This window comes from Limulus polyphemus, unplaced genomic scaffold, assembly GCF_000517525.1.
Source record: "Limulus polyphemus unplaced genomic scaffold, Limulus_polyphemus-2.1.2 Scaffold2023, whole genome shotgun sequence".
Taxonomy (NCBI): Eukaryota; Metazoa; Arthropoda; class Merostomata; order Xiphosura; family Limulidae; genus Limulus; species Limulus polyphemus.
Window position 1 is genome coordinate 23,106 of NW_013667633.1, and position 15,342 is coordinate 38,447.

General features: G+C 28.9%; 1 protein-coding gene across 1 annotated transcript in view; it reads left to right on the forward strand.

Moving 5' to 3' along the window:
• The window catches only part of LOC106465700 (coronin-1C-like), a 36,399-nt gene extending 21,100 nt beyond the window's left edge, over nt 1-15,299 (forward strand). Inside the window, exons 8-11 of the mRNA XM_013925938.2 lie at nt 1,242-1,302; nt 5,538-5,639; nt 6,312-6,440; nt 12,598-15,299. Of these exons, the coding sequence (XP_013781392.1) occupies nt 1,242-1,302; nt 5,538-5,639; nt 6,312-6,440; nt 12,598-12,780 (475 nt within the window). The 3' untranslated portion in view covers nt 12,781-15,299. The remainder of the gene's footprint in view (nt 1-1,241; nt 1,303-5,537; nt 5,640-6,311; nt 6,441-12,597) is intronic.
• The last annotated feature ends 43 nt before the right edge of the window (nt 15,300-15,342 follow it).

Here is a 15,342-nt window from a genome sequence, read left to right on the forward strand (position 1 = left end):
AGACACATACTGTTTATATCTAACTCTATTGTTTGAAACTAATTTGAAGAAAAACTTCCTACATAGATCGCCATCTTTAATCAGTTCATATAGAAAATAAAACAGCGCTTTCTTGAAGAGGAATTCAATTTCAATTTTATTTTGAGAGAAATTATGAAAGTATATTTCTCATATTTTTTAAACATTTAATTGTTGTGTATAATGTATGTTACACCAACTTAAATCCAATAATTTGGAATATTAAAGATGTTTTCTTTTTATTTACAATCTTGTTAGGATGTGCAAAAGTCTTAGTAAGTGCCAGAAATTTTATCAGCCTACAGACTTTTGAGTCAAAACTGATTTTTTACAAAATTGTGTTTCACTTATCACTTTTTAAATGAGTTATAAAGAATAACTGCTTGAAATGATGGACAAAGAATATACTGGAAAAAGAATTTCAACTATTGAAATGTCTGTAAAGTTTTATAATAATAATAAATTCACAAGTTGAAATTTTACTCTTGCACTAAAAAATAAAATTAGACTTACTAATGCTGGCTGGGGCTGTGATAACGTCAGATTCCGATGTTAACTTGATGTCACTATAGTAGCTTGCTGTCTTTCAATCAGTTTTATTCTTTAAAAGCAAAAAAGTTAGAAATAATATTCTCATATGTAAATTTTTAGAATTATATAGATTGCAACATGCAAAGAAGTTGAAATTTCAATGTTGACAGTGTTCCCCAGAGTTAATTTATGGCCTTTTATTTCTGATACAGCAGGAAATACTCTATTGTAATTATATCATAATTTTTTACATTTAATTTGTTTACATGCTATAAAACTTTAATTAAACAAGTTAATACTAACTATTGGAAATGGGAAGATATGTTGAAAGATAAGACAAAGTTTTTAACATTTTTAGTTGTTTTTTAATTGTGTTAAACCCTTACTTATCTGGAAAGCACAGCTTGATAACATGCTAAATTTAAAGTATATATTTTGGGAAAGTTTTTGTAGGGCATTAGGCTTACTGTAATTTTATCAGATTATTTTGAAATGATGAAATGTAAGATTATGAAAATTCATAAATGCTCATTTAACATTAAGCACCACTACACTTGAACTAGCAGAGCACAAAGCACACATAGCTATCATCCTCATATTTTTGTAACAAGATTTTCTGTCCATTATTATTTTTTTTTAGTTTTATTTTTGCTTTGTGTTTTTTTTCATAACTATGTAAATTTGTATTTCAGGTTTTTTCGTCTACTTTCCAGTGGCTTTTGTGAAGTACTATCATTTACCGTACCAAGAAAGGTTAGCTAATTTTAGATTAATTAATTGATATGCTTTGAAAGAACCAGTTTAATAAATATTTCACTGAATGGATAAGTATGTTTTGTTAATTTGTTATTGTTTTTAATTCAGGTGAGAAGAATAGTTTGTAAATATTTTTGTATGTATCAGTTTATTAAATTTGCTAAATTAAGATTATGTTTGTTTGCCCTTTTGCTATAGCATCAAGCAGATTGTAAATACTAGGCCTACTCTGTAGTGTCAAGGAATTACATTAGTTAGTAAATTTAATAGGCCTATCCATTAACTGTTAGATAAAATGGAACAACAACCTAATTACTTTTAAGCAAAATAATTAACTTCACTACTTTAAAAAACTATTGTGACATTATATTACAAAGACAAGAAGCATAAGTAGGGCTATGGTCACAAGTTTGTATGTATGTATGGTTTTTGTGGTTGTGATAGTAACTAACTCAAATACAGATATACATAAAAACTTCAAATTTTAGTCATGATATGCCTGAGTAAGTCAATAGGTTCCTACTCTTACGACCTGGTTTACTTTGTGAAGCCTTTGTAGCTTTTGTTCTTATTGATTGTAGTATTAATATCCTTCTTATTTTCTTACAAAATTTGAAAATAATTCTTTGTTATTTTGAGAATATAATAGCTATGTTGGATTAATTTGCTTAATTAATGCAACTGTTAATGCCAGGCTGGGCTTGAATTTGTTTTCCTTGTTACTTCAGTGTTGAGCAACAACTAGCAGTCATGATCTCCACATTTTTATATTAAAAGTGCAATCCCACTCTTATTTAATTTGGGAACTAAGTGAAAATAAACATTATGCATCATAATAATAGTAGTAATAAATAATGAAATAAAGTAAAGATAAATAAATAATATACAAAAAATAGTGATAGGTGTGCCAACCTGTTGCGTCCTGTGATTCTCTTGGATAACCAGCAGAGCAGAGTAGTTAGGCCAGCTAACAACAGGAGGTTTTCAGATTTCTGGATTGGGTATATATATTTCTAAACCAATTGTAACTGAAAGGTTGTAAAGAAAGAAACAAGACAGAGGTTTACATAAAGAACAGACATTTAATGACACTTTCACACTTATGTTATAATTAAGCAATACTCTACTATACCAATGTGTGTGACTGACAAGAGCTGAAGATGACTAATAGGCAGAGGAGCTATTGTCAGTGTTGGTGTGTGTGGGTCCCCTTTATAAATTAAACTATGATAAAAGTTAAAAGAAAACACTGATTGAAGATGTACCCTAAGTTATGTTAAATACCAAGTTACATATAATTAATACTAGAACTTAGTAAAACTCCATAATTATAGAATTGAGGAAAACAAAGACAGTTGTACATTTCACAAATATTTAACAATAACATGGCAATAAAGTTATTGTCAGAAAAAAGCATGGTAGTAATATATGAAATATTTGTGAAATGTGCAATTGTCTTTTTGTTTTTCCTCAGTTTTGTTACCATAATATAAAGTATGTACATACTTTATGTGAACTCCAAAATCTTACTTGAATTTCACCAATGAAGCTTCAAAAACACTTTGAACCTTAAGTAGTGGAGCTAATGCTACACTGTAAACCTGTTCACGCTTATTGTGAACAAATGCTACAAGAACACTATAAACTTTGCTTACTTAATTCTTTCCAGTCTGGGTATTCTTGGTTGTACTCAGAGAAAATATGCAACATAAAATTTTTGAAAATTGTGATGTATCCCTACAGATTTTCTCCAAATTCAAATTATAACTGAAATCTTGAGATTTTAAACTTTCTTTTGAATGAGGTTTATTAATACTTGTTTTGGATCAAATGATTAAAAAAAAAGAAATTCATCATTATGATTATCATTTCACTAGCTTGCTTTTACAGTGTTTTTCTCTTATTGATCTTCTAACTAGAAACTGCAGTATTCTAGCTTTTTCTGTTATGTTTCTGTGGGATACACTTCCGAGTTGATCAGTATGCTTTTTTTTTTTTTTCGTGTTTTGTAAACAAATTCTGTCAACATCAGTTTTTGAGAATCTTTCCCTAAACATTTAATATTTCCAATGTAAACTTTTTTTAACTTCATTATTCTCTCCTCTAATTATTTAACATCAATCAACTGGAAATAAGTTTGCCTGTTCATCACCTTTTAGCATTATAAGAACTAACAAAAATAAAGAAGAGTGTAATAATATGTCAATCACGCTGTATCTGCTATATTCAAGTTCAACTTTTAAATGATTATTTCAACTAATTTTCAATATTTTTCTGTTTTGGGCTATGTTTTGTTTATGTTTAAATCCATTTTAAATTTATTTAAGTTGATTTAAAAACAAATCATATTTTATTAATATTTGCTGTCATATTGTTCTGGTGCTTATTTGTACCCTAGGCATAATAGAGCACTGTAACAGTACATTTAATCAGAAAGTTGGGCAGAAGATTTTAAATGAATATATATATTAGTTATCTTTTTACTCTTTTTAATGCAGTGACTGTTTTTAGACCACCACTTAAAAATGAATCTTTAAACTGAGCTGACTAATAAGAGAAATTGTCGTTTTTTAAGAGATATTCAGGGATGTGTTTGAGTACATAATTTGCATTTTATCAAGTTGTAGCCACTTTTAACATAAACCTTTTTTTTACAAATGAACACTTCTTTTTTGAGCTGTAAAGCTCATTTTAGAATGTTTACTTGAATATTGAAAATGCTTTCAGTGTATCAGGTTATTCAATCTGGTGTCAGTTAGAACTTCAGGATACTTCTAGAACTAGAGTGTAGATGGCATAACACAGCCCTGCAGTGGTTTTATTGTCTTGATATTTTTACATGTTCTGCAGTAATTCCAGTATGCTGAATCCAAAAATGATATTAATTTTTCTCCATCATGTACAGCTTTTTTCACAAAATGTCGTGTATACTTTTACACGAGTGAATCATTTTCATTGAAATAGGGTCACATTTTGTCATGCTTAAAATGTTGACAACAACTGGCTATAGATTTCTCTAGACCAATCGTGACATGAGAGTCTTATCGATCATTCTAGAATCCATGAGAAACACACCTCTAGCATATAAATGGTTAACAGCCCGCATGACATGTAATTTCTGGATAGTTTTGTTTGTGTGTGCACTTTGACATTATTTTTTTCTTTTCAATATTATTTATTCATCACTATGGCAACAAGAGGTTGTGTAAATGTCCCAAACATATTTTGTTATATTTGTGGTAAAGTTGTTGTATTAAGAAGCAATGGCTATGCAGAGTCAGCCTGATACCAGGGTTGAAAAACACTGAACTTGAACATTTGGTTGACACAAAGAAAGTCCTGTAACCTCCACTTCACATAAAATTGGGATTGATGAAGCAGCTTGTAAAGGCCTTAGTCAAAGATGGCAACTGTTTCAAGTATCTATGTGGGCAATTCCCATCTCTTTCAGAAGCAAAACTTAAAGAAGGGATTTTTGTTGGGCCTCAGATTAGGAAATTAACTTCGGGTGAACGGTTCGAAAGTACAATGAGGAAAGTTGAGAAAGAAGGTGGATTGCCTTTGAAGATGTTATTGACAAATTGTTAGGAAACAACAAGGACCCAAATTATGAAAATATTGTCAATAACATGCTCAATAAATTAAAAGAGTTTGGTTGTAATATGGGCTTGAAAGTTCATTTCTTACAGTTGCATATTGACTACTTCCCTGAAAATCTCTGTGCCATCGGTGAAGAACAAAGGGAAAGGTTGCATCAAGATGTCAGGGAAATGGAGAGGAGGTACCAGCAAAGGTGGAACATCAGCATGATGGCTAATTTCTGTTGGTCATTGAAACGAGATACTCCAGACGCAATACATATAAGAAAGACCACAACACATAGTTTTGAGACTAAATGACTTAGATTTCCCAAAAAAAAAGGAATGCATATTCATTTGACATCAATGTTCTTCCCTTTTCTTCAGTTTGTATTTTTGTTAACAAATATAATAATAAAAAATTTTCATTGTGGTAAACAAAATAATAATTTGATTTAAGTAAGAGTTTTTTTTCTTCCCGATTTGTAAAAAATCCTTACGTGATTGAAAAAAATCAATATTATTTTGAAAATCTGCATAGCTTAATTATGGAAAATCCATTATTAAAACCAAAACAAGTTTTATGAAGTTTATATTTGCAGGCCTGTGTAATTGTAATTAGTCCTAACCTTTTTTTTCTTTTTTTTTTCATAGTCTGATAGGTTTCAGGATGATCTATATCCGCTAACTTTGGCTGACATGCCAGCCATCTCTGCTGAAGAATGGGCTGAAGGAAAGGATGCAGAACCATTACTGGTGAGTTGGCTGTATCATCACATCTAGGCTGGTCAGAAAATGTAGCCATTATTGTTGAGCTGATTTTAACATGAAATATTAAAGTAAGCTGACTGTGTTGGGTGATTCAAAAAACTGTATTTCTCAGTACAAGGGCTCACTGTTGAGATGTAATTTATAAAATATATAAGGTAAATAATCAATAATATTTTTGCATGGTGATTAATTATTTTGTGTTTATAATTTAAATAGTTCTTTACAGGTTAAAAACAGTCATTCAAAATTTAATATATTGAACAAGAACTAAAAATGGATGGATGTGGTAAAAACATATGAAGTCTTTATTATGTATTGGTGCATAAAGAAGTATTTCTGATGATTTCGTTTTTTATAAATATTCAGTTGAAATATCATTCCCTTAATTATGAGGTAATTTTTTTAATGGTTATGTCACTTTTTGAACAACAAAATTCTTTAATAGAACAAAAATGCATATTTAAAGTCTCATCATTAGGTGGCTTTTTTATACCTAGATTACCGTTGTTTTTTGAACTAGCTAAATAATCAAAGGTTTTTTATTTAATTTTAACTCTGACTTTTTTAACTTCAAAAACATAACGAAAGATCTTACTATTTGTGATTCTGGGTCAACATAAATATGCAATTATCCTTTATTGTTATGATGTACTTTAGGTCTACCTGAAAGATGGTTATGTTCCTACCCAAAAACAAGAGTTGAAGGTAACAAAAAAGTCCAATATTCTTGATAAAATGGTATCTAAGAAGTGTGAGCCATCAAGTGAGCCTGCTTCTATTCAACCTGTAAGTTGTTTAATGTCAAGTAGTATTTTGTGACAACTGTTAACGTGCTTCTGTTAAACCTATAAGGTGTTTAATGTAAAGCTGTCTTTTGTGACAGCTGTGAACCTATTTCTGTTAATGGTTGGAGACAGCTTGAATGGGTAATGAATAAAAACTTTGATATAAGTTTAACGTAACAGCAAATGTACAACGTTTCGACAAGGTTTTGCCATCATCAGGTACAAACAGGTATTTCTGTTAAACTTGTGTTTAATGTAAAATTGTCTTTTGTGACAACTGTGAATGTATTTCTGTTAAGCCTGTAAAGTGTCTAATGTAAAGCTATCTTTTGTGACAACTGTTAACCTATTTCTGTTAAACCTGTAAAGTGTCTAATGTAAAGCTGTCTTTTGTGACAACTGTTAATCTGCTTCTCTTAAACCTGTAAAGTGTTTAATGTAAAGCTGGCTTTTGTGACAACTGTGAACAAATTTCTGTTAAATCTGTAAAGTGTTTAATGTAATGCTGTCTTTTGTGACAACTGTTAACCTGTTTCTGTTAAACCTGTAAAGTGTTTAACCTTCTTTCCCCAGGTATCCTTTACGGTGAATGACACAAGGTTTTAGTGTTTTACATTCAAAATTTTATTATACTACTTTTTATTTACGTTATACCAATTACAATAGCATAAAATCTTAGCTAATAATCAATATTTTAATAGTATACAAGTTTTATGTTCTTAATTCTACAAGGGAATATTTAAAAAAATCCTGAATTTCCACTAGTGTGACCCACATGACACATTTTGTCTTAGCATGTCATCATCCTTATTTTATCCATCACCCCTTAAAAATGTAAGAAATTAAACATAAATTACTTTTTATAAAATCTTTATTGCTCAGACAAACCATAATTATTATAGTCTTCAATTTACGTTTCATTATATATATATTACCTATAACCAATAGAAAGTCAAGATTTTCATCTATCAAATGACATATTCTTTAACGTCATATTCTGAATAGAATATCGTCAATTTCACTCACAGTACAAGATTCTTTCCCATGGGAAGTTAACGACTAGCTTGGGTGAATTTGTAACGGCTCTTGTCGCATAGTTAGAAAGTAATGAAAATTTTGAGAAGTAAGTGAATTTGTCTATTTTTTGCATGTTAATAGTCTATATTGTTTGGTGCATTATTTAATTAAATAAGAAATATTAAGTGCATTACTATCAATAGTATAAATAATTATGGTTAACTATCTTCGAAACCCAATAGCAAGAAAAAGAGAAGATAAGTTAAGTACTTTATTTCTTGTTTTTCATATTTATTCTTTATTTATTATTGTAAAAGTAACTAAAATCTAAAAATACAGATCTTTTTAAGTTATTTTAAGACTTGATTAGGTAAAATATGTAATAATAATATAATTAAAATGGTTCATGAGGCACACATGCGAGCAGCTCGTGGGTAATGTAATTTGATAGCGTAAGGTGAGCTGCATGTTCCCCAAGTGATTTACAACTTATAATGGTGTGAATAGTAGTTACATGGTTCAAAGGGCAATAAAGTAATAAAATTTAATTATAAATAGATGTATAATGTTACGAACTTAGAGCTACGTAGGAAAAACGAATGTAGTTTCATGTTACAATTTGAAGTCATTCTAGAAAGAAAAAAAGGGTAATTTAGGTTTATTTCGATTTTTTTTTGGTGGTTACAAGGTTGGTCGAAATGACTGATCCCGTTTTGAGATAGAGTAGAGAAAATAACAGATAAACTATAAAGTTTTACTGAAAAAAAAATGTTTGAAATGCATTTAAGAGGTTTTAGGGATTACACAAAGGAAATTTGAGATTTTTGAGATGAGGAAAAGTATTTTGAATTTTAACATGAAAATTACTTTGCACACAGACTATTGAAAAAATACTCAATATAGTTATGGACAAATCTTTATTTTATTTTATTGAAAAATACTTCACTAAGAAATATGAGTTTTTATATCTGAAAGACTACCAAAGTTCATGAAGATATACCCACTATATTGAGAGTTATAAGTATTAAATCTATAAAGACTTTAAACGAGTACAAAAAGGTCACGTGGTCAGTCAAGTTGACCGAGCCCATATTTTAAGTGTTAATGTAAAGCTGTATTTTATGACAACTGTTAACCTACTTCTGTTAAACTTGTGTTTAATATCAAACTGTTATTTGTGATAACTGTGAACCTGCTTCTGTTAAACCTGTAAAGTGTTTAATGTAAAAAGCTGTCTTTTTTGATAACTGTGAACCTGCTTCTGATAAACCTGTAAAGTGTTCAATGTAAAAAACTGTCTTTTGTGACAACTGTTAACCTACTTCTGTTAAACTTGTGTTTAATATCAAACTGTTATTTGTGATAACTGTGAACCTGCTTCTGTTAAACCTGTAAAGTGTTTAATGTAAAAAGCTGTCTTTTGTGATAACTGTCAACCTGCTTCTGATAAACCTGTAAAGTGTTCAATGTAAAAAACTGTCTTTTGTGACAACTGTTAACGTACTTTTGTTAAACTTGTAAAGTGTTTAATGTAAAGCTGTCTTTTGTGAAAAATTGGGAACTTGCTTCTCTTAAATATGTAAATAGGTAGGTCAAAGTGCGCATGTCACGACCTTTGTGTTACATTTAAAGTTTAATTAAACTACTTTATTATCAATGTATACAAATAAACTTAGCATAATAAATAAAATTTTAATATTATATAAGTTTTAAGTTCTTAATTTTATAAATAAATTTAAAAAAATCCTCAGTATCCCCCAGTATGAAAATTGTGATTTTTGTTCTCTATATCTTTTCCCTTCTCTAATTTATTTACTACTCTCTCTCTCTCTCTGAAGTATGGCATTTAATGTAAATTACTTATTATAATATAGATATTACTAAGGCAAAGTCTAATTTTTATAGCTTTCAATCTTGTTTGATTATGGTATCATAAACTAGAAAGTCAGACCCACTTGTCACATCTTCTCTCACAAATTGCCAATAATTCTCTGTTGTTTTATGCTATATTATTTATAACCAATAAAAAGGCAGAGTTCTAATCTAACAAATGACATAATATATTACATTAATATCAGTTCAGAGTATTGTCTATTTTGTCTTAATTTTGAAAGTTTCTTTTGCAGTGTTCAGATTGAGAAGCTCTTATGCCATATTCAGAAAGCCAGTTAAATTATGATAATCATAGAACATTGTTTGTTTTGTGCATGCTATTATTCTGTGTTCTTAGGTGCATTATTTAAGTAAATAAAATTTAGTGAACTAGTACCTTTAATATAATAAAGTAGGCTTAAATTTCATTGGGAACTAATAGGAAAATAACCAGAGGTCAAAGGTAAGTACTATATTTCTTGTTTTTTTTGTGTATATTATTTATTAATTATTATAAAAGTAACTAAAATGTAAAAATTAAAAACTTGTTAGGTTAGATTAGGTCAGATAATGAAAATGAAATAATAAAAATTCTTCATGAAGTGTGCACGTGAGTAGTTTGTATGTTAAGTCATTCAATAAAAAAATGTGAGCTGTGTGTTCGCTGAGTGATTTACAACTCATGTGGTGGGATTATTAGTTAGACTTGTTTCAAAGGGCAATAAAACGATTGTAGTTTTCTATAAAGAAAAAAGGGTAATTTAGATATATTTAGAATTTTTTTATGGTTCTTACAAGGTCGGTCAAGTCGAAAGAGTCCGTATAAAGTTATGGTAGAGAAAATAATAAAGTTTTAACGAAAAAAAAACAAAACATTTCATATTTATTTAGGAGGTTTTAGAGGTTACATAAATGAAATTTGAAAATTTTCAGATGAAAAAAGTATTTTTAGTATTAAATTAAAAATCACTTTGCACTGAAAGAAATCAAATCTCTGACTCCATTGTTCATGGACATATTTTTAGTAAAAGCACTTAATGAAAAAATCGGATTTTTTGTGTACAAAAGATTTGTAATGTGTACTAAAAGTTTGCTAAATTGTGTGAAGATACATAAAACACATTAAAAGTTATAGTATAAAACACTTATGGATACCTGCTTCTGTTAAACGTGTAAGTTGTGTAATGTGAACCTGCTTCTCTTAAACCTGTAAGTTGTTTAATGTGAAACTGTCTTGTGTGACAGTTATGAACTTCCTTCTATTAAACATGTAAGTTGTTTACTGTGAAGCTGTCTTTTGTGACAGTTGTGAACCTGCTTCTGTTAAACCTGTAAGTTGTTCAATGTGAACCTGCTTCTGTTAAACCTGTAAGTTGTTTAATGTGAAACTGTCTTCTGTGATGTGTGGTTATACCTAAGAAACTTTGTAACCCTGTTGGTTCTTGCCAAGTTAAGTTATGTTAACTCAGTGGTGCAATCAGGAATAAGCAGGTTTTTATTATTATTTAATAGTGTTAGATACATGATAATTTAAGCAGTATACTTGCTGAAAATTAAATGGTTGTGTACTTTTATTTATAAACTGAAGTGCAACTTAATCCTCTATACAGGCATGACAATGACCACATAACCATGAAACTACACATACTACTACATTATAATAGTAAGTCTGTCTTCGAGAAATTTGGCAAGCTTTTAGTACACATTAAAAGTCTTTTTTTTTTTACACACAAAAAATCAGATTTTTAAATTAATAATAAAGACTTATCTATGAATATATGGAGTCAGAGTATGACTGATGCTCTTGACTAGTCATAGTGCAATGTGATTTTTATGTTAAGATTAAAAATATAAATTTTTTCATATTACAGTTTTCAATTTTCATGTGTACAGCCCGTAAATGAATATCAGTCAAACCATATTTTATGTTATTATCTTTATTCTAACACTCTATACAGGCTCAATCCATTTATGAAATTACAGCAAGATGTGCTCATGAGACATGCTTGTGCTATCAAGTATTTTTATCATTTAATTTTTTTTATGTACCTTAAGTTTCAGATTTTTATAATTGAATAAAAAATATACATAAAATACAAGAAATTTAGTATCTACATGTGGATCTTGTACTTATTTGCTCTCGAAGTCTTGATGAAAGTTAACCTGGTGTTGTTAGTACTTTATTTATTTTAAATATGCAGTTTAGAAAACAAAATATTAACACACAACAAAAAACAATGTCCTAAACTATGATGTAATTGCCATTCTAACTAAGCTATATATACTCTCATCAATAACAAACTATGAAATGGATGCAGAACTAACCTCATAAGGAAAACAGTAAATTAAAATATTTTCTTTATATTGGTTATAAATAATCCAATAGATAATGATAAAAAAAGAGAACAATTCACATATTTAAAGATAGTGTAAGCTAGAAGGGTATGTGGGTTTTAGTATATGGTATATATATAATGTGTTATATATATATATAACCCATTAAAGAATGAAGAACAGATGCTATAAATTTTCATTTTAACTCAGAAATATATAACTTGTAAGTGTGTGAGTCCATGGAAACTTAGAAAATAACATAGGGTTAAAATTAAAACTTTCATATTATTAAAATTTGAATTATAAAATATGTTTTGATGTCAAGTGTAATGACATTCATTGATAAAGAAGTAGTTTAATTAAATTTCAAATGTAATTGTAAAAAGGTCATGACATACCCATTTTGATCTAGAGAGTTAAGACAAATTGGTTTGAGCAGCTTCTTAAGTTTTATAAACTTAAAAGTGTTGTTTTATTTATGTTTGATGCAGAGTGGGAAGAATATTTAGTGTTTTGCACTGTATTTAAAACAATTAATGCATTTCAGTTTTGAAGACGTTTACTTTGAAATTTCTCTAATTCTTTAATGTGAAAAATAGGTTGTTAATTTTCTAAGCTTGCATAATTACAAAATGTGTCCTTTTTGTATCCTGATGGTATTTGGTTTTGTGATAAATCATTTAAAGTTTCAGTGTCAGAGATACTGTATTGATAGTGTGTATTTTGAGAAAAGGTGGTGTGAAATTTTGCTAAACAGAATTTTCCATTTTCTATTAAAGTCAGTAGTTTCATGTTTTTTGAGCTGAATATTAAGAGTGTATTTTATTAAATCAGTCAGTTAATAAAACCACGCTTTTTTAAGAAATTGAATGAGATAGTTGCTTTTAGTTGCTCTTTTGTGAGATCCATAATCATGTGACATTTCTTAACTACAGGAAAAGAATTTAGAAGATTTGTTAAATGAAATAAAAACTCTTCAGGCTACTGTTCTTCAACATGAGAAGCGAATCAAGGAGCTGGAAAACAAAGTTGAGTCTTCATGTCATGCTTTATCTGAGCACACGCAGGTTTTAAATAATCATGGGGATACTATTGATCTTTTAGTTGATGAGGTTTAATGTTTTTCTTTTACAGTGTTTCAAATATAACCTTTGTGCCTAGGCAATACATAAATTCATCGGAATAAAAATTGAGTAAGAATACAAGAGAAAAAGTGATAGTTTCATTTTTTGATGTAAGAGATCAATATACAAATCATAAATTTATTTTATTATTGAGTTTTAAGCCAAAAAAAAAAGAACAGAACATTCTTAACATATACTAAGTTGTAAAGCAAGAGCATTAAATAAGAAATGTGCCAGTAGTACAAGAAGACTGTAAATATCAGCAGAAATAGGCAAGATTACAATTGTAAAATAACCTATAATATGTTGATATACAGTTATTTTGTATAGTTCCTTCATATGTGGTTTGTAATCTGATGTGCGTGTTGTATGTTTCATACATGCATATATGATAAAAGTTTCTATAATTTGTCAAAAAGTATTTTATTAGTATTTAAACAGTTTTCGTAGTTAAATTAGTGTAACCAATTTTTACCATATAGTTCAGGATAACCCTTTGCATATTTTGCAGCTGTCGTTAAGTTAGATTCGTTGATTTTATTTTAAATTTTATGATAATTAAGACACATCAAACAATGGAATAAAAAAACTGGTATCATTTAAATAATGATCATAAACTTACAGAACTTGCCTAATGACCTGTAAAGTATAAACTGAGATTTACAGAACTTGCCTAATGACCTGTAAAGTATAAACTGAGATTTACAGAACTTGCCTAATGACCTGTAAAGTATAAACTGAGATTTACTGAACTTGCCTAATGACCTGTAAAGTATAAACTGAGATTTACAGAACTTGAGATATAGTAACTTAGTTCATTAAAGCAACGGTTTCCAGACTTTCAGCACATCTGAGTAACCAAATAATCTTATGGAACCAATGAGGAACTGTTGGAGGGGGAAGTTACACTTACAATATATTTCAATAAAGTCTAGTAGTGCTCTTTTCTGTTGTGTTTGTTTTATTGGTTCAGAAACATTGTAGGATCATTATTTTTTAAATGATTTTAGAACATAAATATATTTATGTTTTAGTTTCTTGACTGCCACCCACTTCAAAAAAACTTTTGTCCCACCAATGGTTTTGGTTTCAACTTGTTTATTAGTAGTTGTTTGTACTTCTGTTTTCACATTCTGTAATAGTGTTATAGATTATGCTGTATCTGTCTTTGTTTTTGTTGTTTTAATGCTCTTGAAGACATCGAACTATAGATATGATGTATAATCTTCTGTACTGGTACATCATGTTTAATTGCACAAATGTAAGAATTTTATCTTTGAAAACAAAGTAGTCCTGAAATTTGTTTGAAGGCTTGAATGTGCACATCATTTTTATGTTTGGATATCCACTTTTCTAATTAATTTTTTTAGCTGCTGCTGCATTATTTTTAATCCATGCAAATCCATAAAGAGCAAAGTGATAAATATTTCTTTTTTTGGGATGATGTTGTCCACTTCTATTGTTTAAGGGTTGAAACACTAAACATAAACTCCTTTTAAATATTCTAAAGTCTTGTAATTGCAATAGTATTTCTTTAGATTTGTCTTAATATTATCTATTTCTTGTAAATAGATTAAAATTTTGATTAAATTTTCTTTAAATATTATTAAAATGAAATTCAAACTGTCCCAGTTAATATACAGAGCAGAAAAATATAGGCCTGTGCTAAATACCAACCTCAAAGTCATCTTTGATCTTATTTTATATGATTGTATTTCAGAAAGGCAGCATAGATTCTTGTTGATATTCCTTGAAAAATTTAATGTTTTTATGCTTTTCATTAAGATAACTTAAAAAATGATGATGCATATTCCAGTTTCTGTAAAAATTATAATAATGTCATCCATGTTTTGGAAATTTATTCTCATAGTGACATGAAAATATTTGCCATTGTAGGTACTATACTTGAACCAACCTTCAGCTGAAATATTTCTTTGTTGAAAATAGTGTGATTACTCTTTTGCCATTTCCATTAAATTCTTAAAAAGTTCTAAATATGTGTTAGTTATATTTGTCATTATAGAGCACATCCAAGCAAATGTTAAGTTTCATTTAGTAAATGAAGATTCAACATTCAGTTTGACCATATTATATATACATCTTTACTAAAGTTCAAGCTTGTTATTTTCTCTAAAAACTCAAGACTATCCTTTAAACTAACTTTGTTTTAATGTATTCCTTTTGATTGTTAGTTATATACCTGGACAGCTTTTTATTGCAACAGCCAATATCTGATACAATGAATCTTATCAGAGAATTTTCATTGTACATTTTTAATTGTTCATATAAAATCTGAGCATGTGAACCTATTGGTTTAATTTCTTGATAAATTTTGTGAAATATGCTCTGTTGTTTTAGTTTAAGTAAGTATCTGTTTAACTTCTCCCCTGCCCATGTGGTTAGGGTGCTTGACTCGCAATCTGAGGGTCGTGGGTCGAATCCTCATCCCACTAAAAATGCTTGCCTTTTCAGCCATGGGGCATTATAATGTGATGGTAAATCCCACTATTTGTTGGTAAAAAAGTAGCCCAAGAGTTGGCGGTGATGACTAGCTGC